The following is a 25,616-nucleotide window of genomic DNA, read 5'->3' as shown; positions in this document are numbered from 1 at the left end:
AAGAGCAGAAGGTTTTAAAAGTAGTCTATAAAATATTTTAATGTTCAGGATATATAATACCATCAAACTAGACGACCCAGATGAAATGGACAATTCCTAGAAAGGCACACACTACCAAACCTGACTTAAGAAGAAATAGAATAACTGAACGGTCTGTTCAGGTATAGGTCTTATACCAACTAGAGAGACTGAGTTAGTAATCAAAAACTTCCCACAAAGAAAAATCCAGAACTAGATGGCTCCATAGGTGAACTTGACCAAATGCTTAAAGAATTAACACCAATCCTTCACAAACTTTTCCAAAAAACATAACTCAGAACACACTCTAACTCATTCTGAGGCCATTATTACCTGATACAAAAGCAGACAAGGACATCATAAGAAAACCACAGACTAATATTCCTTATTAATATAGATGAAAAAATTCCTTAGCAAAGTAATAGCAAACTGAATCTAGCAACATATAAAAAGTATTATACATTACAAACAAATGGGGTTTATTTCAGGAATTCAAGGGTAGCTAAGCAAATAAAAATCAATATTATACATCATATGCTATAGTCTGAATATTTGTATACCCTCAAAATTCTCTAAGAGGTAATTAGGTGGAGCCCTCATGAATAGGATTAGTGCCCTTATATAAGAGGCTCCAAAAAGATCCCTCTCCTCCTTCCACCATGAGCACAGTGAGAAGTCAGCATCTGCAACCCAGAATAGGGTTTTCACCAGAATCCTATCATACTGGCACTCTGACCTTGAACTTCCAGCCTCCAGAACTATGAGAAATAAATTTTTGTTGTTTATATGCCACTCAGTCTGTAGTATTTTGTTACAGCAGCCCAAAGACCTCACAAAACCTTTTAAATTTAGTCCTCTTAGCAGGACTAAGACACCATATCAACGGGACAAACACCATATGATCACCCCTATAGATGCAGAAAAAGCATTTGACAAAATCCAATACCCTGTCAAAATAATACACTCAAAAAAAACTAGGAATAGAAGGCAAGTCCCCAACCTGATAAAGAACATCTATGAAAAACCCACAGCTAACACTGTATTTAATAGTACAAGACTGAAAGCTTTCCTTCTAAATCAGAAAGGATGCCTGCCTGTTCTTATTACTTCTATTCAACATTTAACTGGAGGTTCTAGCCAGGGGATTAGGCAAGAAAAAGAAGAGGCATCTGGATTGAAGGAACAAGTAAAGCTATCTCTATTTACAAATGGCAAACTTATATACAGAAATCCTTGGAAATCCACTACAAAAACTATTTGTTAACCACGTTCTACAAGGTTGCAGGATACAAAATCAATATGCAGTAATCAACCATATTTTTAGATACTAACAATGAACAATCCAAAACAAAATTAGAAAATAATACCATTTATAATAGCATCAAAAAGATAAAACACTTAAGGACATATTTCACCAAAAAGCATAAGACTTGTATGCTGAAAACTATAAAACAATGCTGAAAGCAATTTTATAAATGGAAATACATTCCAGATGATTTAATATTGTTAGAATGGCAGTACTCTCTGGGGCACCTGGGTGGTTCAGTTAGGTTAAGCAACCGACTTCGGCTCAGGTCATGATCTCTCACGGCTTGTGGGTTCAAGCCCTGCATCTCGCTCTCTGTGGTCAGCGCAGAGCCCACTTCAGATCTTCTGTGCACCCCGCCAACCCCTCTCCCAACTAGCTCTTTCTCTCTCTTAAAAATAAACATTTAAAAAAAAGATGGCACTACTCTCTCAATTGATCTACAGATATAATGTATTATCTATCAAAATTCAACTACTTTTCTGCAGAAATCAAAAACTCAATCCTCAAATTCAAACATAAATGCAAGGGACCCAGAATAGTCAAAACAATCTTGACAAAGAACAAAGTTGGACAATTCATAAGTTCCCAAATTTCTAAGCTTCCTACAAAGCTACAATCATCCATACTATGTGGTAATGACATGAGAATAAACATATAAATCAGTGGAACAGAACTGACTATTAAGAACTACATATAGGGGCGCCTGGGTGGCGCAGTCGGTTAAACGTCCGACTTCAGCCAGGTCACGATCTCGCGGTCCGTGAGTTTGAGCCCCACGTCGGGCTCTGGGCTGATGGCTCAGAGCCTGGAGCCTGTTTCTGATTCTGTGTCTCCCTCTCTCTCTGCCCCTCCCCCATTCATGCTCTGTCTCTCTCTGTCCCAAAAATAAATAAATGTTGAAAAAAAAATTTTTTTTTTTAAAAATAAAAAGAACTACATATATATGCAACAAATTTGACAACAGTGTTGTGATTTTGTGATTTATAATATGAAATATATATTTGGTCTTTGCCTACTGTTCTGGGGCACATATTTCCTAAAACCGTTATAATTTCCTATGCAAGAGCCATAGAGACATCTTTTGTTATATTTAGCTTTGTTCTTAGCTTCTGAAATAAAAGGAATAAAAGTGAAATGGATGGCTTTTCTTATTCATAACAAGCCCTTTGAACCACAGCAGAGTTTACATTAATGAGCTAGGTGACATTTGGAAAGTCACCAAGGATGGGCGCTGGTTGGCAAGAGAGAATCATCAATGGCCAATGACTTAATCCATCATGTCTATGCAATAAATCCTCCATACCTAAAGGATGGGATTTGGAGAACCTCTTGGTTGTTGAACACATGGAGGTGCTGGGAGAGTGGTGTACCCACAGAGGGCATGGGAGCTCCACACCCCTTCCCACATCCTAGCCCTTTGAATCTCTTCCATCTGGCTGTTCTTGAGTTATATCCTTTTTTAGATAATTGGCAATCTAGCAAGTATAATCTTTTCCTGCATTCTATGAGCTATTCTAGCAAATTAATTGAACCTGAGAAAGGGTTTATGGGAACCTCCAATTCATATCTGGTTGGTCAGAAGCACAGAGAAGGAACAACTTAGACTTGCAACTGGCATCTGAAAAGGTTGGGGACAGTCTTATGGAACTGAACCTTTAATCTGTGGGATCAAATAATATCTCCAAGTAGTGTCAGAATTGAGTTAAATCTGTAGGACACCCAGCTGGTGTCTGGAGAATCTCAGAATTGCTTGGTATGGGGGAAAACTCCCACCCATTTGGTGACCAGAAAGGTCAGAAGTGACATATTCTCTGAGTAGAGTATTAAAAGTAAAGGAGACACACAATAACATGTTCTTCCTTTACAGGTGTCCAGACAATCCAACAGGAAAAGACTAGGCTCTTCAAAAGTCAGTGCTGAGACAACTGGATTTCCAAATGCAAAAAAGCTGGATATGAGCTTCACAGTACATACAAAAATTAATTCAGAATAGGTTAAAGATCTAAATGTAAGAATTCAAAAAGTATACAAAGGTATAAATCTTCATGACCTTGGATTAGGGAATGGTTTCTTACATATAACCCCAAAAACACAAGTAACCAAAAAAAGACAAAATGAAAATCACAGAAATTATAAACTTTTGTACTTTCAAGGACATATGAAGAAAGTTAAAAGACAACTCAAAGAATGGGAGAAAATACTTGCAAATCACATACCTGATAAGAAACTTGTAACTAGAATATATAAAGAATTTTAAAAATTCTTTTATATAGAATAAAATTCTTACATAGAGACTATATAACAAATAAAAACAGGGCACCTAGGTGGCTCAGTGAGTTAAGCGGCCAACTACTGATTTTGGCTCAGGTCATGATCTCACAGTTTATGGGATGGAACCTCATGTTAACAGCACAGAGCCTGCTTGGAATTCCCTCTCTCCCTCTCTCTGTGCCCCTCCCCTGCTTGTGTGTACTCTCTCTCTCTCTCAAAATAAATAAACATTAAAAAAAATAAAAACAAAAAATACAGAATATATAAAGAATTAAAAAATATAAATGATGTTCAATAATATAAAGATAAATGATTCAACTTACAAATGGGCAAAGAATATGAATAGAGATCAGGACGCCTGGGTGACTGAGTTGTTTAAGAATCTGACTCTTGGGGCGCCTGGGTGGCGCAGTCGGTTAAGCGTCCGACTTCAGCCAGGTCACGATCTCGCGGTCCGGGAGTTCGAGCCCCGCGTCAGGCTCTGGGCTGATGGCTCAGAGCCTGGAGCCTGTTTCCGATTCTGTGTCTCCCTCTCTCTCTGCCCCTCCCCCGTTCATGCTCTGTGTCTCTCTGTTCCAAAAATAAATAAACGTTGAGAAAAAAAAAAGAATCTGACTCTTGATTTCAGATCGGGTCATGATCTCGCTGTTCATGAGTTCAAGCCCTGCATCGGGCTGTGCTTGGGATTCTCTCTCTCTGTCCCTCCCCAGCTTGTACACATCCTGTCTCTTTCAAAATAAATAAACTTTAAAAAATTATATATAACAAAAAGAATGTGAATAGAGTTTACCAAAGAAAATATATAATAGCCAATATGCACACAAAAAAGATATTCAACATCATTAGCATCAGAGAAATGCAAATCAAAACCACAATGAGATACCTTTCACACCTACTAAGGTGGCTATAATCAAAATGACAGATAACAACAAGTGTTGTCAAGAATGCAGAAAAATTGGAATCCTCATACATGCTGGTAGGAATGTAAAATGGTGTAGCCTCTTTGGAAAAGAGTCTGGCATTTCCTCAAAAGTTTACCATATGATCCAGCAATTTCCCTCCTAGGTATATAACATGAGAGAAATGAAAACATGTTCACACAAAAATGTGCACATCAATGTTCAGAGTGGAATTATTCATAACAGCCAAAAAGTCAAAACAACCCAAATGTCTATCAACTCATGAATGGATAAACAAAATATGGTATATCCATATGCATAGAAGAGATTTAACATAGCAGCCCTGACTACTATCTTTTAAAAGATTTAATTATAAGGTTAGCCCTTGGCTTGTATCTGAGAACATGATTTTAGGAGTTTTCCTGGAATTCTATAAATGATAAGGGTGGCTTGTTATGTTTAAACTATTTACACGAACAATATAGGTTATGTTAAACACCCGCTTGCCTTCCAGGAGTCTGGAATATGAATGCGAAATAGACACAGGGTGCCTACATGACAAATGCTTAGTAAAAACCCTGGGCACTGAGCTTCTAATGAGCTCCCCTGGTTGGCAACATTTCAGAAGTGCTGTCACAACTCATTGCTAGGGGAATTAAGCATGTACTGTGTGACTCCACTGGAAGAAGACTCTTGGAAGCTTGTACCTCGTTTCCCATGGACTTCACATCATGTGCCTTTTCTCTTTATTTCTTTTGTAATAAATCATAGCCTAGAATATGACTATGTGCTGAGTCCTAGGAGCCCTCCTAGGAAATCATCAAACCTGAGGATGATCTGGATGATCCTTTATCCATCATACAATGAAATATTCAGCCATGAAAACCAATGAAGTACTGATAAACACCACATCAATGAACCTTGAAAACATCACACCAAGTTTAAAAAGCCAGACATAAAGGGATGTGTACTATATGATTCCATTTATATGAAATGCCCAGAATAGGCAAAACCATAAAGGCAGAAAGTATATTATTGGTTGCTAGGAACTGGGAGAAAAGAGAGTGAGACATGATTGCCGGGGGCATGGAATTTCGTTTTAGGATGGTGAAAATATTCTGGAATTGGAGACGTGATAGTGGCAAAACACTGTAAATATACTAAAACCACTGAATTTACACAGTTTAAAAGAGTGAATTTTAAGGTGTGTGAATTATAGTTCAATTTTTTAAAAGACTGAGAATAGGAGAGGAATTGGAGCAGTGTAGTAAGTAACTCTTGAGCTTTAATATAAAAGGGAAAAGAGCATTAGAGTACTCACTGGTAAAGTATTAGTTGGAAAGGAAATGAGGTCAAGAAAGGCTTCTGTTATTTTTAAGGTGGGGATAAAATATCATGTTTATATACCAATGAGAAGATGCAAGAGAAAAGGAACTCTTTTTGGGAAAGTGAAATTGCTGGAGAAATGTCCCTCAATAGGTGGAAAGAAATATGGTGAGATCTGGTAGACGAGTGGAAGGAATGGTTATAGAAGCACTCAAAGTTCCTCAATAGTAACAGGAGAGAAGACAAAATATATGGTACAAATGCAACTAAATGAATAGATGTGGGAAAAGTTCGTGAAAGTTCTCTTCTAACTGCTTTGATTTTCTTAGTGAAATAGAAAGAAAGCTCATCAAGTGAGAAGGAAGACGGGGGAAGAGCAACTGAAGGTTAAAAAAAAAGGCGGTGTGAAATAATCTAGGAAAGGAGGAGAGCAAATGGGACTAGGGAAATAAAGTATGACTACATGCATATGACTGACTGACAGCACTAAGTGCCTACTTAAGGCATTGATTTAAAGTGAGACCATAGCCAAAGTAATATTGAAGAAGAAAACCAAAGCGGGAGGCACCACAATCCCAGACTTTAGCCTCTAGTACAAAGCTGTAATCATCAAGACAGCATGGTATTGGCACAAAAACAGACACATAGACCAATGGAATACAATAGAGACTCCAGAATTGGACCCACAAATATATGGCCAACTAATCTTTGACAAAGCAGGAAAGAATACCCAATGGAAAAAAGACAGTCTCTTTAACAAATGGTGCTGGGAGAATTGGACAGCAACATGCAGAAGAATGAAACTAGACCACTTTCTTACACCATTCACAAAAATAAACTCAAAATGGATAAAGGACCTGAATGTGAGACAGGAAACCATCACCACCCTAGAGGAGAAAGCAGGAAAAAACCTCTCTGACCTCAACTGCAGCAATTTCTTACTTGACACATCTCCAAAGGCAAGGGAATTAAAAGCAAAAATGAACTATTGGGACCTCATGAAGATAAAAAGCTTCTGCACTGCAAAGGAAACAATCAACAAAACTAAAAGGCAACTGATGGCATGGAAAAAGATATTTGCAAATGACATATTGGACAAAGGGCTAGTATCCAAAATCTATAAAGAACTCACCAAACTCCACACCCGAAAAACAAATAATCCAGTGCAGAAATGGGCAGAAGACATGAATAGGCACTTTTCTTCTAAAGAAGACATCCAGATGGCCAACAGGCACATGAAAAGATGCTCAATGTCACTCCTCATCAGGGAAATACAAATCAAAACCACACTGAGATACTACCTCACGCTGGTCAGATTGGCTAAAATGAACAAATCAGGAGCCTATAGATGCTGGAGAGGATGTGGAGAAATGGGAACCCTCTTGCAGTGTTGGTGGGAATGCAAACTCGTGCAGCCGCTCTGGAAAACAGTGTGGAGGTTCCTCAAAAAATTAAAAATAGACCTACCCTATGACCCAGCAATACCACTGCTAGGAATTTACCCAAGGGATACAGAAGTACTGATGCATAGGGGCACTTGTACCCCAATGTTTACAGCAGCACTTTCAACAATAGCCAAATTATGGAAAGAGCCTAAATGTCCATCAACTGATGAATGGATAAAGAAGATGTGGTTTATATATACAATGGAGTACTACTTGGCAATGAGAAAGAATGAAATCTGGCCATTTGTAGCAACGTGGATGGAACTGGAGAGTGTTATGCTAAGTGAAATAAGTCAGGCAGAGAAAGACAGATACCGTATGTTTTCACTCATACGTGGATCCTGAGAAACTCAACAAAAGACCAGGGGGGAGGCGGAGGGGGGGAAAAAGTTACAGAGCGGGAAGGAGGCAAACCATAAGAGACCCTTAAATACTGAGAACAAACTGAGGGTTGATTGGGGGGGGGGTGGTGGGAGAGAGGGGAAAGTGGGTGATGGGAATTGAGGAAGGCACATGTTGGGATGAGCACTGGTTGTTGTATGGAACCCAATTTGACAATAAATTACATATATAAAAAAAAAAAAAGTGAGACCAATTAGCATGTGTTTTTCTCCAGCCATTCAAGTGTGTGGATGCAGGAGTGGAAAAGTCAAAAAGCCTGATTTAAGGTTTGGGGTTTTGACTTTCAAATAAGACAAATTCAGAGGGGACAAGGGAAGAGAGGCTATATGTAAAGGAAGTGATATAATGACAAAGAAATTTAAGCTAAGTAAGGATAGAACTGAGGACATGAGAAGATAAGAGACAATAGAAGTGTGGCAAAAGTCATTGCAGGCCCTGATGAAGCCATACATCATTAGAGTTGGGAGTTTTAAAGGAGTAAGCTAGAAAGATAGGTAGAAGTCAGAGGTTGAGATGCTTGGAATCAAGATTACGAAGGGTTGCCGTTATTGGTAACAATACGACTTAGGATTTGACATGGTAGTGAGGTCATATAGAGGACAGGATTATTGGAAGACAAGAATTAAAAGAATCAAGAGGCACATACTGGAAACAATACCTGTGTGACAACTATAATAACCAAGAATTACATTACCAGAGAAATTGACAAGAATTTCTTTGAGAAATGAGGAGGACTGACTTCTGGGAAAGATGGTGGAGTAGGAGGATCCTAAACTCACCTTCTCCCATGATATACCTAAATAACACCCACATCAGTGGAAATAACCCGGGAAACAAACTCAAGACTGGCAGGACAGACTCTCCACAGCTAAATGTAGAGAAGAGGCCACATCAAAAAGGGTAGGAAGGGTAGAGATGCTGTCAGGAGGCAAACAGCTCTTGGGACTGTCCTTGGGAGGGAGGGATGCCATGGGTGTGAAAAGGATGCAATGGGTGTGAACTGCTATATGTGTAAGATGCCATATATAAACCTCATGGTAAACATAAATCAAAAACCAGTAATAGATATGCAAAAAATAAAGAGAAAGGAATCCAAGTATATCACTAAAGAAAGCCAGCAAACCATGAGAGGAGAGTAAGAAAGAAACATAAAGAACTACAAAAACAGCCATAACAAGCAACAAAATGGCAATAAGTCCATGCTTATCAATAATTACTTTGAATGTAAATGGACTAATACTCCAATCAAAAGACATAGGGTGATGGAAATAAAAAAAAAAAAAAAAAAAAAAAGCAAGACCCAGGGCACCTGGGTGACCAGGTGGTTAAGTATCTGATTTGATTTTGGCTCAGGTCATGATCTCAGGGTCATAGGATCGAGCTCCACATTGGGCTCCATGATGAGTATGGAACCTGTTTGGGATTCTCTCTCTGCCCCTTTGTCCCTCTCCCTTGCTCATGCTCTCTTCTCTCTCTCTCTCTCAAATTAAAAACAAGTTTTTAAAAAAGCAGGACCCATCTATGTGCTGTCTACGAGAGGCTCATTTCAGACCTAAAGACACATGCAGATTGAAAGTGAAGGGATGGAAAAGCATTTATCATGCAAATGGAAGTGAAAAGAATGCCAGGAGCATAATACTTACCATGGACAAAATAAACATTAAAACAAAGACTGTAACAAGAGACAAAGAAAAACACTATATAATCACAAAGGGAACAATCCAACAAGATATAATAATTGTACATATTTATGCACCCAAATACATAACACAGTTAATAACAAACATAAAGGAAGTAATCCATGGTAATATAATAAAAGTAGGCGACTTGAATCCCCCACTTACATCAATGGGCTGATCATCCAAACACAATCAACATAGGAACAGTAGCTTTGAATGACACATTGGACCAGATGGATCTAACAGATATACTCAGAACACTGCATCCTAAAACAGCAGAATACACACTCTTTTCAAATGCTAATGGAACATTCTCCAGAACAGATCATATATTAGGTCACAAAATAAGCCTCAACAAATTCAAAAAGATCAAAGTCACACCAAGTATCTTTTCCAATCACAATGCTATAAAACTAACCATCAACCATAAGAAAAAATGTGGAAAGAACACAAATATACGGACATTAAATAACATACTACTAAACAATTGAATGGGTTAATCGGAAACCAAAGAGGAAATAAAATGAAGTCAAATGAAAACATGATGGTCCAAAATCTTTGGGATGCAGCAAAAATGCCCTAAGAGGCAACTTTATAGCAATTTAGGCCTACAGTCAAGAAGCAAGAAATCTCAAATAAACAACCTAACCTTCTACCTAAAAGGAGCTAGAAAAAGAAGAAACAGAACTCAGAAACAGTAGAAGAAAATAGTAAAGATCAGAGCAGAAAAAATGACATAGGAACAAAAACAAACAATAGAATATATCAATGGAACCTGGAGCTGGTTCTCTGAAAAGATCAACAAAAGTGGTACCTCTAGCCAGATTCATAAAAAGAGAGAGAACTCAAAATCACAAATGAAAGAGGAGTAATAACAACCAACGCCAATGAAATACAAACAACCTTTTAAGAGAATATTATGAAAAATTATATGCCAACAAACTGAACAATCTAGAAGAAATGGATAAATTCCTAGAAACATACAACCACCCAAAACTGAATCAGGTGACTCCAAAAATTTGAACAGACCAATTACCAACTATGAAATTAAACCAGTAATCAAAAAACCCCCCACAAACAAAAGTCCAGGATCAGACGGCTTTACAGGGGAATTCTACCAAACACTTAAAGAACAGTTAATACCTGTTCTTCTCAAACATTTCCAAAAAACAGAAGAGAAAGGAAAACTTCCAAATTCATTCTATGAGGCTAACATTACCCTGATACAAAAACCAGATAAAGACACAAGAAAAGAAAAACTATAGGTCAATATGATTAATATAGATGCAAAAGTTTAACAAAATATTAGCAAACCAAATTCAACAATGCATTAAAAAATTATTCATCATGATCAAGAGGGATTTATTCTTGCAACTCAATCAACATGATACATCACATCATCATGAGAAAAAATAAACAACATTTGATCATTTGAATAGATGCAGAAAAAGCATTTAAAAAAATACAACAGGGGCGCCTGGGTGGCGCAGTCGGTTAAGCGTCCGACTTCAGCCAGGTCACGATCTCGCGGTCCGTGAGTTCGAGCCCCGTGTCGGGCTCTGGGCTGATGGCTCAGAGCCTGGAGCCTGTTTCCGATTCTGTGTCTCCCTCTCTCTCTGCCCCTCCCCTGTTCATGCTCTGTCTCTCTCTGTCCCAAAAATAAATAAAACGTTGAAAAAAAAAATTTTTTTTTAAAAAATAAAATACAACATCCATTCACAATAAAAACCCTCAACAAAGTAGGAACTGAGGGAACATTACCTCAACATAATAAAGGCCATATATGAAAAATCCACAACTAATATCAACCTCAATGGGAAAAAACTGAGAGCTTTTCCTCTATGGTCAGGAACAAGACAGGGATATACATTCTCACCACTGCTACTTAACATAGTTCTGGAAGTCCTAGCCTCAGCTATCAGACAACAAAAAGAAAAGGTATCCAAATTGGCAAGGAAGAAGTCAAACTTTCAATATTTGCAGATGACATGATACTCTATATAGAAAACCCGAAAGGCTCCACCAAAAAACTACTAATAAATGAATTCAGTAAAGTAGCAGGATACAAAATCAATGTACAGAAATCTGTTGCATTTCTATACACTAATAATGAAGCAGCAGAAAGAGAAATTAAGAAAACAATCCAATTTACAATTGTACCCAAAATAATAAAATACCTAGGAATAAACTTATCCAAGGAGGTGAAAGACCTATACACTAAAAACTATAAAACGTCGATGAAAGAAACTGAAGATAACACAATGAAATGGAAATATATTCCATGCTCATTGGGGCACATGGGTGGCTCAACTGAATGTCCAATTCTTGATTTCAGCTCAGGTTGTGATCCCAGGGTCACGGAATCAAGCCCTGCATGAGGGTCTGCACCAAGTGTGGAGCCTGCTAAGAATTGTTTCTCTCCCTCTGCCCCCTCCCCTATTTGTGCACTCTCTCTCAAAAAAAAAAAAAGTGCATATATACATATGTATATATGTATAACTATGTATATGTATGTATATGTGTCTGTATACACAAACTCAACACCAAAAAAACAAATAATCCCATTAAAAAATTGGCAGAGGAGGGGCGCCTGGGTGGCTCAGTCTGCTGACCGTCTAACTTCAGCTCAGGTCATGACCTTGCAGTTCGTGAGTTCGAGTCCCATGTCAGACTCTGTGCTGACAGCTCGGAGCCTGGAGCCTGCTTCAGATTCTATGTTTCCCTCTCTCTCTGCCCCTCCCCTGCTCACGCTCTGTCCCTCCCTCTCTCTCAAAAATAAACATAAAAAAAAATTAAAACCAAAAAATGGGCAGAGGAACTGAGTAGACATTTTTCCAAAGAAGACTGATGACCAACATATGAAAATATAGTCAACTGCACTCATCATCAGGGAAATGCAAATCAAAACCATTAATTAGCTATCACCTCACAACTGTCAGATGGCTATAATCAAAAACACAAGAAACAAGTGTTGGCGAGGATATAGAGAAAAAGGAACCCTCGTGCATTACTGGTAGGAACACAAACTGGTACAGCCACTGTGGAAAATAGTACCGAGGTTCCTCAAAAAATTAAAAATAGAATTACTAAATGATCCAGTAATTCCACTACTGGGTATTTACCTGAAGAATACAAAAACACTAACTGGAAAAGATTATATGCACTCATATGTTAACTGTAGCATTATTTACAAGAGCCAAATTATGGAAGCAACCCAAGTGTCCATCAATAAATGAATGGATAAAGAAGATGTGGTGTATATATATATATATATATAATGAAATATTACTCAGCCATAAAAAAAAGAATGAAATCTTGCCAGCTGCAATGACATGGATGGATCTAGAAGATAGAATGCTAAGGGAAGTAAGTCTGCCAGAGAAAGACAAATACTATGATTTCACTCCTATGTGGAAATTAAGAAACAAAACAAAACAGAGACAAACCAAAAAGCAGATTCAACTGGGGCGCCTGGGTGGCTCAGTCGGTTAAGCGTCCGACTTCAGCTCAGGTCACGATCTCACGGTCCGTGAGTTCGAGCCCCGCATCGGGCTCTGGGCTGATGGCTCAGAGCCTGGAGCCTGCTTCCAATTCTGTGTCTCCCTCTCTCTCTGCCCCTCCCCGTTCATGCTCTGTCTCTCTCTGTCTCAAAAATAAATAAACATTAAAAAAAAACAAAAACAAAAAGCAGATTCAACTACAGAGAACAAACAGATGGTTAGCAGAGGGGAGGTGGGTGAGGGAATGGGTGAAATATGTGAAGGGGATTAAGAGTACACCTATCATGATGAACACTGAGTATTGTATAGAATTGCTGAATCACTGGATTGTACACCTGAAACTTATATACTACTGTATGTTAAATATACTAGAATTAAAATTAAAAATTATTAACATATTTTTTTTAAGTAAGAAAAAAGAAGAAATGAAGAAGACTAACTTGGGGGTGTCTATAGATGACCGACTAGTGGTATAGACTGCCAAGATGAGATTCAAAGAAAAGCAGTTTAGGAAGATGGGAGAGAGAAAGATATAAAGGTAGCAATTAAGTATTCAAGTGTTTTAAAATGCACCTGGGAATTGGCTTTATTCAGGTATGCTGAGGCCAGATGATTAGGAAATGAATGCCAGTGAAAAAAAATAGTTTGTAATTTATAATCCCCAAGCAGAGAGAGACACAACCCAACCAGGAATGGCCACATAGAGAAGCAATAGGGTTGGTCTGCAGGCTGAAGGAGGGAGATGCAAAGGCATATGCAGAACCCTTTTCTCTTGTTTTCTGAGGGAAGGCATGGGTGACATAAGATAAGCAGCTGAAGGAGCTTAATATTAGATAGTTTGAATAATCGGAATTGGGGGTGGGGAGGATGGGGGGCTCTGGGCTATAAGGGTGACCTTTAGTTTTCTGATACTTTGCCCTGGGAAGATTAGGGCAGAGGAATATTGCCTTTTGGAGTATAAGAATCAGATAAAGGAGGTAGGTGTTGAAATGGATTCAGGATTACTTGGTGTGCTCACAGGAATTACCTAACCCTGGGAGGAGCAATCTCTCCCCAGTGAGGCCGCAGATGTCCGAACATCAATAATACAGAAAATATAGTTAAATATAGGTAATACAACAAAACACCTATCCCACCCACTTCCAGCCCTACTAGTATAAGAAATATGAGAGAGAAAATAACCACTACCTGACAAAGCTGCAGGGGAAATACAATCTTTTCTTCTGTGCTATTCTATGTGTTTACCTTACTGACAAGTTATCTTAGCATCCCCCAGTTATTGATGGTAAACTGAAAATTCAAAGGTCATGCCTCTTAAAAAAAAAAAAACAAAAAACAATGGAATAAACAGTTGAAGTGTGAAAAAAGAAAGGTCTTTCCTCTTTTTTTTCCTCACACACACATGCACACACACAAACACATATACACTCTGACAACTATAACAGGGTAAGTCTTCTTGGGAAATCAAAGATTTTTAAGACACTAAGTTGAATTTTAACCATGAGGTCATGAAGCAAGAACTATGTTCCACTGCCAATTGTTTGAACCACATATGATGCCACTGTATATAAAACCATATTTCAAAGGCTGCATTTCCCACTCTAAAGTGCATAATACCAAAGGACTCTACAATGAGTAGCAATATAACAATACTTCAAAAATTTTATTGTTTATCTAAAAAGAAAGAATGTGCGATAGAGTCACTAATAAGGACTGAATTTCATAAGTAAAAATTGTAAAGATTATTTTTCAGAAGTTTTACTAAAAAAAACTAATCTCAATATTTTACATTATAATCCTCTCCTTACACTTTAATTAATATAGAGAAATTCCAATGCAATCTGCTAAAAAAAAAAAGGAAGGGGTACATCACAAGCATTTTCTATGTGCAAAATACTATACAAAAAACCAGTGAGCATGTTCACATCCATGAGATGATCTAATTTCAAGGAGCTTACATAACCACAGACATATATGACTAACCTAATACAAAACAAAATGTGATTAAGTGCTTAAAATAGAGAGGCCTGCGAAGTGCTGTGAAGCACAAAGCCATCTACTCCAACCTCCTTGTTCTAAATATGAGAACACTGAGGCTCAAAGAAATCATAACATAAGATAATGCACAGCCCAAAGGCAGATCTCTGCTTTGCTGCCAAGTCCGGTGCCTCCTCCACTCTACCCATGCTGTCTCTCAATCTTTTCATCTATCACTTCCAATGACAATAAATACAGGAAAACATTGATGTAGTTTCCTCCCTTCTCTGATATATAAAAATTTAACAGATCCCATGCATCTCATTTAAACATGCACTCAAGGGGCGCCTGGCTGGCACAGTCAGTAGAGCATGCAATTCTTTACCTAGGGATTGTGATTTTGAGCCCCATGCTGGATGCATTTTTTTTTAAATAAAATAATAAACTTACATACAAGAAATGTATCATGTCATAGGGCCAACTACTATAAACACTTATTAAAATATATTCAGTGCTTACTATATGCCAAACCACTATGCTAAGTGCTTTATAAGCATCTCATTTAACCCTCACAATAACACTCTGAGGTAGATATTGTTATGTCCATTTTTCACATGAGGAAACTAACAGTAAGTGATTAGTCAAAGTTCACACAGTTAGAAGTGGTATACCTGGCTTGACTACAGAGCCTGCTCTTATGACAATACCACTATACCACTTAATAGAACCAAAAAAGTATACATTTTAAAACCAATAGTCAGAACTCAATGATGAGCCTATGATCTATATTAAAAAATGATAATGATTTTTTAAACTGCACTTAAAGTATCTGTTTAAATTATGTCATACTATTCTTACACACAGGGTGAGTCAAGGTTAGGCAATTTTCCATTTATGCTTATAGGAGTTTCATATAAGAAACTCTGAAATAATAAAAAATCAGATCATTCAAGCATGTCAGAGCATAAAAAGAAAAAAGTAAGCCAAATCACACAAATACACTTAAAATTTAATTACCCAAAAAGAATTTTCTACACTAAAGTCAATATGATTTGGATCACAGGCAAAATGTATGTCAGCAAATAAAGACTAGCCTCAAAAAACACTTAGGATCCAGGACATAAAAACACAAAAATCCAACTTCGATTTCTCACAAAAGTCAAACTGACATTAAGAACAGACATACAGGGGCGCCTGGGTGGTGCAGTCGGTTAAGCGTCCGACTTCAACCAGGTCACGATCTCACGGTCCGTGAGTTCGAGCCCCGCGTCGGGCTCTGGGCTGATGGCTCAGAGCCTGGAGCCTGTTTCCGATTCTGTGTCTCCCTCTCTCTCTGCCCCTCGCCCGTTCATGCTCTGTCTCTCTCTGTCCCAAAAATAAATAAACGTTGAAAAAAAAAAAAAGTTCTGCTTTAAAGAACAGACATACAGACCAATAGAATAGAATCAAGAGACCAGAAATAAACCCTAACATTTACATGTGTATTATTAGCTCAGGCTACCATGACAAAATATGGTAATGGATTATGATTTAGGAGCCAGATTGGCTTAAACAACACAAATTTATTTCTCACAGTTCTGGTGGCTGGAAATGCAAGATGAGGGAGCCACCATGGTTGGATTCCAGTAAGAATTCCCCTCATAGCTTGTAGTCAGTCGCTTTCTTACTGTGTTCTCACACGGTACAGAGAGAAAACAAGCTCTCTGGGGTCTCTTCTTTTAAGGGCATTACTACAGTCTTGAGGTGGGACCTTCATGACCTCACCTAAATCCAATTACCTCCCAAAAGCACAATCTCCAAACACCATCACCTTGGTGGTTAGGGTTTCAATATATGAATTTGAGGGGAAACAATTCAGTCCGTAACAGTGGGCAAGTGATTTTCAACGAGAGTACACAGACAATCTATTAGGGAAAAAATAGTCTCTTTAAAAATGGTGCTGGAACTAGATATCCACACACAAAGGAATGAATTTGGACCCTTTCTTTACATTATACACAAAAATTAACTCAAAATGGATCACAGACCTAATGTAAGAGCTAAAAGCATAAAACCATAAAATTCTTAGAAGAAAATATAAGAATAAATCTTTGTAACCCTGGATTAGGCAATGGTTTCTCATTTATAACATACCAAAAGCACAAGTGACAAACAAAAAATTAGATAAACTAGGCTATATTAAAATCCAAAACAAAAAATAAATAAAAATAAATAAAATAAACAAAATCCAAAACTTCTGTGTTGCAGATGACACCATGAAGAAAGTAAAAAGACAACCAATACAATGGGAGAAAATGTCTGCAAGTCATGTGTCTGATAAGAGCCTAATAGCCAGAATATATAAAGAATGCTTATAATTCAATAATAGACAAATAACCCGTTGAAAAAAATGGACAAAGGATATGAATAGACAGTTCTCTAAAGAACATATAATATGGCAAACAAACACAAGAAATATGCCAACATCATTAGCCATCAGGGATATACAAATGAATATGAGGTACCACTTAATGTTCCCTAGGACGTTTATAATAAAAAAGAAGATAATAACATGTGTTACAAGGATGTGGAGAAACTGCAATCCTCCACATTGCCAGTCGCAATGTAAAACAGTATGGCCTCTTTAGGAAAAGAATCTAGCAGTTCCTCAAAAAGTTAAACAGAGTTGCCATATGACCTATAATTCCACTCCTAGGTATATACCTAAGAGAAGTGAAAACAGGTTCACACACAAATTGGCATACAAATGTTCACTGCAGCATTAGTCATAATAGTCCCAAAGTAGAAACAATATAAGTATTCACCAACTGATAAATGGATAAACAAAACATGGTATAGGCATACAATGGAGTATTATTTGGCAATTAAAAAAAATGAGGTAGTGATTCATGCAACTAAGCTGAAACTTGAAAACATCATGGTTAGTGAAATAATCTAGTCACAAAACCCCACAAATTGTATGATTCTACATCTGTGAGAAGTCCAGAATAGGCAAATCCACAGACACAAAAAGTAGATTAGTGTTGCCTCGGGCAGGAGGGTGAGGGAATGGACAGTGATACCTAATGGCTATGGGGTTTCTTTTGGGGATGTTGAAAACACTCTAAATCATGGATATGGCTGTACAACTCTGTGTGAATACTAAAACCACTGAATTTTACACTTTAAATAGGTGGATTATATCTGTGGTATATGAATTATATCCCAATAAAGCTATTCTTAAAAACTGGTAATTGACAAATTTGTAGTACAATACAATGATGTCATTGCCAGTATTGGCTTTAAACTTAGTTCCACATTTACTTGTCATCATTAAGCACTCAAATCAAGAACCTACTAACCAGTACATACATTGCCCTTTACACAGAGCCCTGCCCATAACCGGGCACAATAAACACCTGCTGAATAAGTATATGTGAGGGGTGGTGTGACAGAAAACCACTAAAATATCATTTAGAACAATACCCAACTTCCATATATTAGAAAAAGGGAAGAAATGGGAGGGCAGGATTTAAAAAACTGAAATGAAATACAAATAAACACTTCAAGATTTAAAAACATAAAAAACTTAGTGAATTTTTATGGTGCTTATTACGTCCCAGACATTTTACATCTGAGAAAATTCCAGGCACAGAGGGATTAAGTTTGAGGCACACAGCTACCAAATGGCAGAGTAGAGAATTTAAACTGAGGCATTCTAGCCTTAGAGTCCATGTCATTTAAATGTTATGAAGACTAAAAGATATAATTTTGAGGAACTACATTAGAAAATACTTCTCTCCTGGATACATTTAGCAAAAATGAATGTCAAATAATCACACATATGAGCATAAAATAATAAGGCATTAAAATGAAATTCTATTCAATTAGAATGGGGATTAAACTAATTTCTCCCATTATTTAGCTGATGAAATCTCTAAGTTCAGCAAACACAAGTCCCCAAAATCACAAATCAGTTCAATGGACATTCTATTTTCAAAAATTTTGACCATGCACAAGCCATAAGAATAAACAGTTATGGGGAGCCTGGGTGGCTCAGTCGGTTAAGCACCCAAGTTCGGCTCAGGTCATGATTTCACGGTTCATGAGTACAAACCCCACTGACAGCTCAGAGCCTGGAGCCTGCTTCAGATTCTGGGTCTCCCTCTCTCTCTGCCCCTCCCCCTCTCACACTCTGTCTCTCTCTGTCTCTCTCTCTCAAAAATAAACATTAAAAAAAATCAAATACACATATATATAAATGGTTATATAAATATATATAAATTTATATATTGTAAGAATATATAGCAATGGTTCTCAATAGGGGGATAATTCCACCCTCAAGAGGACATTCAGTGATGTCTGGCAGGCATTTTGGTTCTCACAACTTGGGGATAGAGGGAACTCAGGAAGGGTGCTACTGGCATCCAGGGGCCAGAGGACAGGGATGCTGCTAAACCTCCTAAACTGCACAGCACAGCCCCCACAAGAGAATTACCCAACCCAAAATGTCAATAGAGACACTGTCCAAAATCCCTGGCAAGGAGTAACTCACTTAAATTACCAGAGAACACACCATTTCTCCTCTTTCAGGCTCGATCTCAAATTAGTACTTAATCTTTTCTAATACTAAGGCTCTAATACTCTAATACTAATATTTAGCCTCTACTAATACTAATTACTAAGATAATTTGGAATTTAAATGAATGGATTTTTCTTAGGTTATAAAACAGATACGAAATATGTTTAAAAGATAAACAATTATATATTAGACTTAAATATAAGAGGAAAAAAGATAAAGAAAGCACTTACTGTAAAAATGTTCTAAATTCTGAAGTTTCAAAGTTCTCTACAACAACAGGCTCATGATTTGTTAAATTATCTGATGTCTGTCCAACAGTATGAAAATAGAAGTCAGGAACCCTTGCTAAAAGGACTGCTTTGTGTGCTTTGAACAAAGTATAACCTATGGAGAAAATAACATCTGTATGGATTTCTTCCATTAGGAGCCTGTAATGAATAAAAAGATACCATAGTTTAATTAGTGATGCTCAGAAATATATAACATATGCATTTTTATAAAATAACTTTTTAAAATAACTCAAACTAAAAATTACAGAGATAAGTAACACAATAAAAATAGGTTAACATGAAAAGGAGCTTGTTCTTAGTTCATTCCAAAGAACACCATTTAATATTAGCTTTGAATCTAATTTTCTGAAATTTATAGTGAAAACAAAGGTAATTATACCAAAAACAATAGGACTTTTAGAAAATTTCTTTTTAATTCTTTCTGGTAATAATAAAATTTATCTCCTGCTATTTATGTTGATTTTCCTTAAAAATGTACCTACTTTAGACTTATTTCAGAAAAAGAACACAAAGTAGTATTGTTATTGACTATTGAAAAGAATCAATTTTTTAAAATCTTACTAAAAGAAGAAAAGAAAGTAAAATGTCAACAACACATGCAAACCAAATATAACAATAGACAATCCAGATTAGAAACTGGTACATTTTGTTCCAACTATTGTTAAATACCAAGTCTGAAAAGGCAAGCTTGGCCATCAAGAATGTGACATTTAAGCCCTTTTCCATTTTTTTCCTCACAGAAATAGAACCATGCTCTAACCTATTATTAAAATGGGCTCCTGGGGTAACCCACTGAAATCCCTTTATTAACACACAGACATAGTTGTTGTAAAGCCCACTGATTACATGTCAAGTGATGGAAGAACAGAAATCAGCATCATAATACTGTCATAATCTTTTGTCCCTGTGAAAACTATACATTTCTACTCTAAATACTAATACTTCCTATTACTGTATCATTATGCTCAGCAAGGTATGTATTCTCAGGGGATTTCCATATTGCAGGCTATAACTGGCAATCACACCAGTACACTATAGGAGGTACAAGTAATGGATATAGATATCCATTACAGTGAAAGCTTCGAATGTTACCATTGACACTCACATTCCTCCAAGACCAAGTTAATGGCTCCTTCCTGATTCCAACACACTTGGTGCATACCTCTATTATAGCACTTGTCATTGCAGCATTATTTGTATGTGTCTTTCTCTCTACTAGACAATAAACTCTCCAAAGGCAAAAACTGTATATTTAGTATGTAGAGCTCAGTATCTGCTTGTTGAATTTTGTTGTATTTTACCCTAAACAAAACAAATGCTTCAGAGCACAACTTTCAGAACCTTGGAAACAATGAGCAGACAGAAGCATTTTAGACAATATTTTCATCAATATATCATTTTCATAAGTGGTTTTTAAAGTTATGCAAAAATAGGGGTGCCTGGGTGGTTCAGTCAGTTGGGCATCTGACTTTGGCTCGGGTCATGGTCTTGTGGCTCTTGAGTTCCGGCCCCGTGTCAGGCTCTGTGCTGACAGCTTGGAGCCTGGAGCCTGCTTGGATTCTGTGTCTCCCTCTCTCTTTCTCTCTGACCCTCCCCCCACTCACACTCTGTCTCTGTCTCTCAAAAATGAATAAACGTTAAAAAAATTTTTTAATTAAAAAAATAATAAAGTTAGGCGAAAATGTATTTGTCTCTCAAACATTAATTAAAAAAATTGTACAAATACTCAATTTGTTCCTTCCTCCCACCCACCTTCTCTCCATCCTACGCTCATCCTCAAGTGAATAAGGAAACAATGCAGCTAGTAGCCATATAACCATCACTAGGGTACCTGCCTTGTTCATAATATATGCTCATAAGTATTTGTTAAATTAAAAAATTTAATGTGTTTAAAAATTGTTAATATGAAAATATAGTGCTTTTTTTTTTAATAAAACCATATCAGTTACAAGTATATATTGTGTGTTAAAAGTAACAGAATTATCTGACTCGGACTGGCTTAACCATTAAAGGGGGTTTATTGGCTCATCTAATAGCAAAGTCTACAGGAAGGACAGGTTGGAACAAAGCTTCAGCCATGTCAAGGCCCAGCTTCTTTCTATGTCATTTCTCTGCCAACTATGCATTAACCTATCTAGTGCATTTTGGACTGCTGATTATCACTAAAAATTTCCTGAACATGTACTATGTACCAAGCACTGTGGACAGATAATGACTAAAACATCATATGTGCATTCAAGAATTTTATTGAATAGAAGGGAAGACAGGTCTGAAAACTAGAGAGTGTGATGTATTCAATAACACAAATAAATTTTTTTCTAAATTTTTAACGTTTATTTATTTTTGAGACAGAGAGCGACACAGCATGAACAGGTGAGGGTCAGAGAGAGAGGGAGACACAGAATCTGAAACAGACTCCAGGCTCTGAGCTGTTGGCACAGAGCCTGATGTGGGGCTCGAACTCACAGACCGCAAAATCATGACCTGAGTTGAAGTCGGGCGCTTAACCGACTGAGCCACCCAGGCGCCCCAGTCAATTTTTTTCAAAGACAGACATGAAAGAAGACCTTACAGAGGACAAAAAAAAAAAAAAAAAAAAAAAAAGCATTTTAAAGATCAAGTAAGAGTTGGTCAGGGGAACGAGGCAAGGTCACAGAGAGTTCTTGGCTCCACATTCCTTGCTAAGGTATGTGTGAGTATGGAGTTACGAACTGGTCAGCAGAGAGTACTGAGGGGCTGAGAAGTGACAAATGAAGCTGCAGATAAATAAGAGGCAAAGAGTTTAACTCTGTGTTACAGTTGAAGGGGCGTCAAATGACTTAAAACATAGACAAACTCATATTTATCTATGATGAATCTATGAATCATCTATGGATAGATGATATCATAATATCATCTATTAGTTGTGTAGAAGAGTTTATTAGTTGTGAAAAAGAGGAAGTAGGGGGAAATGAGAACGAAGATGAGGAAATTGCTGCACAACAACAGATCCTCAACAGATCACTCAAATGTCACCTTAAAAAGCCTTCCCCAGGGGCGCCTGGGTGGCGCAGTCGGTTAAGCGTCCGACTTCAACCAGGTCACGATCTCACGGTCCGTGAGTTCGAGCCCCGTGTCAGGCTCTGGGCTGATGGCTCAGAGCCTGGAGCCTGTTTCCGATTCTGTGTCTCCCTCTCTCTCTGCCCCTCGCCCGTTCATGCTCTGTCTCTCTCTGTCCCAAAAATAAATAAACGTTGAAAAAAAAAAAAAAAAGCCTTCCCCAAACTGACCCCAGTCCCCATCACCTTTGTTTGGCTATTATCTCTCTTACTAGAGTGTAAGCACAGCACCAAAGCCATGTCTTATTAATCTTTGATTCTTCAGGATCTAGTACAAATCTAGGTACATGGTGGGTGCTAGATACTTCATTAATATTTGCCGAATAAATCCATTATATTGCTGTGCTTGAAAAAGATGAATTTGGCACAGCAATTAAGGTGGCTGGGTGTACATATGAAGTTTTTCATTTAAAAAGTCGGGGGGAGGGCACCTGGTTGGCACCATCAGTTAAGTGTCTGACTCTTGATCTCTTGACTTAGGTTATGACCTCACAGTTTGTGAGTTGGAATCCATCATCCAGGGCTGACGGCACAGAGCCTGCTTGGATTTTGTCTCTCCTCTCTGCCCCTCCCCTACTTGTGCTCTCGCATGCGCACGCGCACTCTCTCTCTCAAAATAAATAAACTTAAAAAAAAAAAGAATTAAACAAGCAAACAAAAGAACTGCTACATCTGTTTTTATTTGCCTGTAACAGGAACTTGGGAGTTCAGGGTCCTATCCTTAATTATTCCTAGGATAAGCATAGATTGTTCACTTGCTATACCTTAATTTCATTTTCTTTATATAGACATGTTATCTTCCTTAAATTCCTGACACCTTAAGCCAGGAGAATAAAGCCACTAAAGGGAAGGAATGCCTCATCCTTACAAATTCACCCTAGAAACGGAACAACTTCATTTTTCCACCAATTACATTAATCCCCCACTGGTGGAGTCAAAGCAGCATCTTTGGCAGACAGGCCCAAATTAAAAGGGAATTTTCTTTTACTTTATAGAAAGCTCAGCTTATAGCTGCTGGAGCCTTAAGTGTGGGCAACAGAAAGCACTTTTTAAAATGTAGAATGCTGCACAACAGTTGGTTATTAGTGGTAATTATGTTTACTCTAGTTCAGTAGTTCTTAAAGTGTAACCTAGGCCAGCAGCATCACCATCACCTGGGACCTCATTAGAAATGCAAAAGCTCTTGGGGCGCCTGGGTGGCGCAGTCGGTTAAGCGTCCGACTTCAGCCAGGTCACGATCTCGTGGTCCGTGAGTTCGAGCCCCGCATCAGGCTCTGGGCTGATGGCCCAGAGCCTGGAGCCTGTTTCCGATTCTGTGTCTCCCTCTCTCTCTGCCCCTCCCCCGTTCATGCTCTGTCTCTCTCTGTCCCAAAAATAAATAAACGTTTGAAAAAAAAAGAAATGCAAAAGCTCTATCCCAGACCAACTGAATGAGTACTAGGGTCTGGGACCTAGAAAATCTAAATTTTAACAAGTCCTCCAGGTGATTCTGCTGCACACTGAAGCTCGGGAATCACTTTCGTTGGAAATGGCAATTGGCTAGGGTACATTCCTAAGCTTCATTTTCTTTATAAACTGAGATGTCATTACCTGGATTCACCAAAGCCTGAGTTAAGGTTCATAACAACCCACCATTTGCTTGGGCCCTTATGGGAGCTGGGAGTTGCTGGGAGCTGTATAGTGTTCTAGGCAGAGAGTGGAAGCCGGGTTGCAATCGGGAAGTATTTTGATGTAAGCATTTCTGGTAAACTGTTTAAAGAGAGCTCTGAAGAAAGTGACCTCCGAGGCTACACTAATTGTTCTATTTTCCTTAATCTAAATAAATATTCATTTTCATACCGGATTTTATCATTTTTCTGAAACTGTTTAAGGTTTTTTTTGTTTGTTTGTTTTTTAAGGGTACGTTTCAGGACCATGAAACCTGGATCCAACACCACCTTAGCGATAGGTCTTTCAAGAACTAAGCCTGCTCGTGTTATTTCGGCATAGACTGGTGCCGCACGTAACTATGATGATAATTTTGGCTTCCTTTTTGTATCTGGTACATAGTCTCCGAGGTGCTCGGGACTGGTGTTTTAGGGCGAGCCAACGGCTCTGTAGCGAGGAGACTGGTACACGTCCCTCAAAAGCCTGAGGCGAGGAGAACGAGGAGAGGAGGGATGGAGAGGCAGAGAAGGAGCCACTGGGGCGGAGATGGATGCCTTAACAACTGAGGCAGCCAGGGTTCCCGCCTCCTCCTACCTGAGCAGATCCTGGCTGAGCTGCTCCGATATCACCGCCTTCAGTCGGCGCCGCTCAAAGGGCCCCTTCTTTTGCAACCCCTTACTGCAAACTCCAGGGGACCTCAGAAGTACCACGGGCGTCGCGCTCCCCTCCCCACAGCGGGCCATGTCCCACAAAGGTACGGCGGCGCCCCGCAGGCCCAGTACTGGCTCTCAATTCCCGGCTGTGGAAGAAAGGGGTGTTTCCGACCCAACGCTCCTCTCCTACCCGAATCCGCCCCTCAGGGAAAGGTTGACGCCTCTGGTCCGTTTGCACACGGTCCCCTACAGCGGCCGGACAGCTCTCTAGGGCATTCTCAGAGGCCGGCGCCTGCACGTGACCCAGGAAGGGTGTGCGCAGGCGTAGTAGCTCTGTTTACTTCGGCCGGCGGGCACCCCGCCCCGATTGCCCAGGGATCAAACCATCTCCCGGGATAACCAATCTGTGCGACTCCTTGTCCTCTTCCTCTTTGCGTTGCGGGTGGTGCCGGCCATTCATTTTGTTGGATGTTTCATTGCGAGCTGAGTTCAAATGAACCTGCGCGCTTTTCCACATTATGTCTTCCTGGGATGTCAGAGC

At 38.5% G+C, this 25,616-nt stretch overlaps 1 protein-coding gene across 3 annotated transcripts in view; it reads right to left on the bottom strand.

Annotated features, from left to right (window-relative positions):
- The window catches only part of BTBD8 (BTB domain containing 8), a 124,563-nt gene extending 99,189 nt beyond the window's left edge, over nucleotides 1–25,374 (bottom strand). For 2 of the 3 annotated variants that reach the window (XM_040470972.1, XM_040470969.1), the window contains exons 1-2: nucleotides 25,017–25,374; nucleotides 19,618–19,815 (exon numbers count right to left, since the gene is read on the bottom strand). In XM_040470972.1, the coding sequence (XP_040326906.1) occupies nucleotides 19,618–19,815; nucleotides 25,017–25,165 (347 nt within the window). In that variant the 5' untranslated portion in view covers nucleotides 25,166–25,374. The remainder of the gene's footprint in view (nucleotides 1–19,617; nucleotides 19,816–25,016) is intronic. The other variant, XM_040470971.1, reaches the window with a different exon arrangement.
- Between the last annotated feature and the right edge of the window lie 242 nt (nucleotides 25,375–25,616).

The sequence above is a fragment of the Herpailurus yagouaroundi genome, unplaced genomic scaffold (genome assembly GCF_014898765.1).
Source record: "Herpailurus yagouaroundi ecotype Mexico unplaced genomic scaffold, PumYag 77, whole genome shotgun sequence".
Taxonomy (NCBI): domain Eukaryota; kingdom Metazoa; phylum Chordata; class Mammalia; order Carnivora; family Felidae; genus Herpailurus; species Herpailurus yagouaroundi.
The sequence above is the reverse complement of the archived record's forward strand: the minus strand, read 5'-3'. Positions and strand labels throughout refer to the sequence as shown.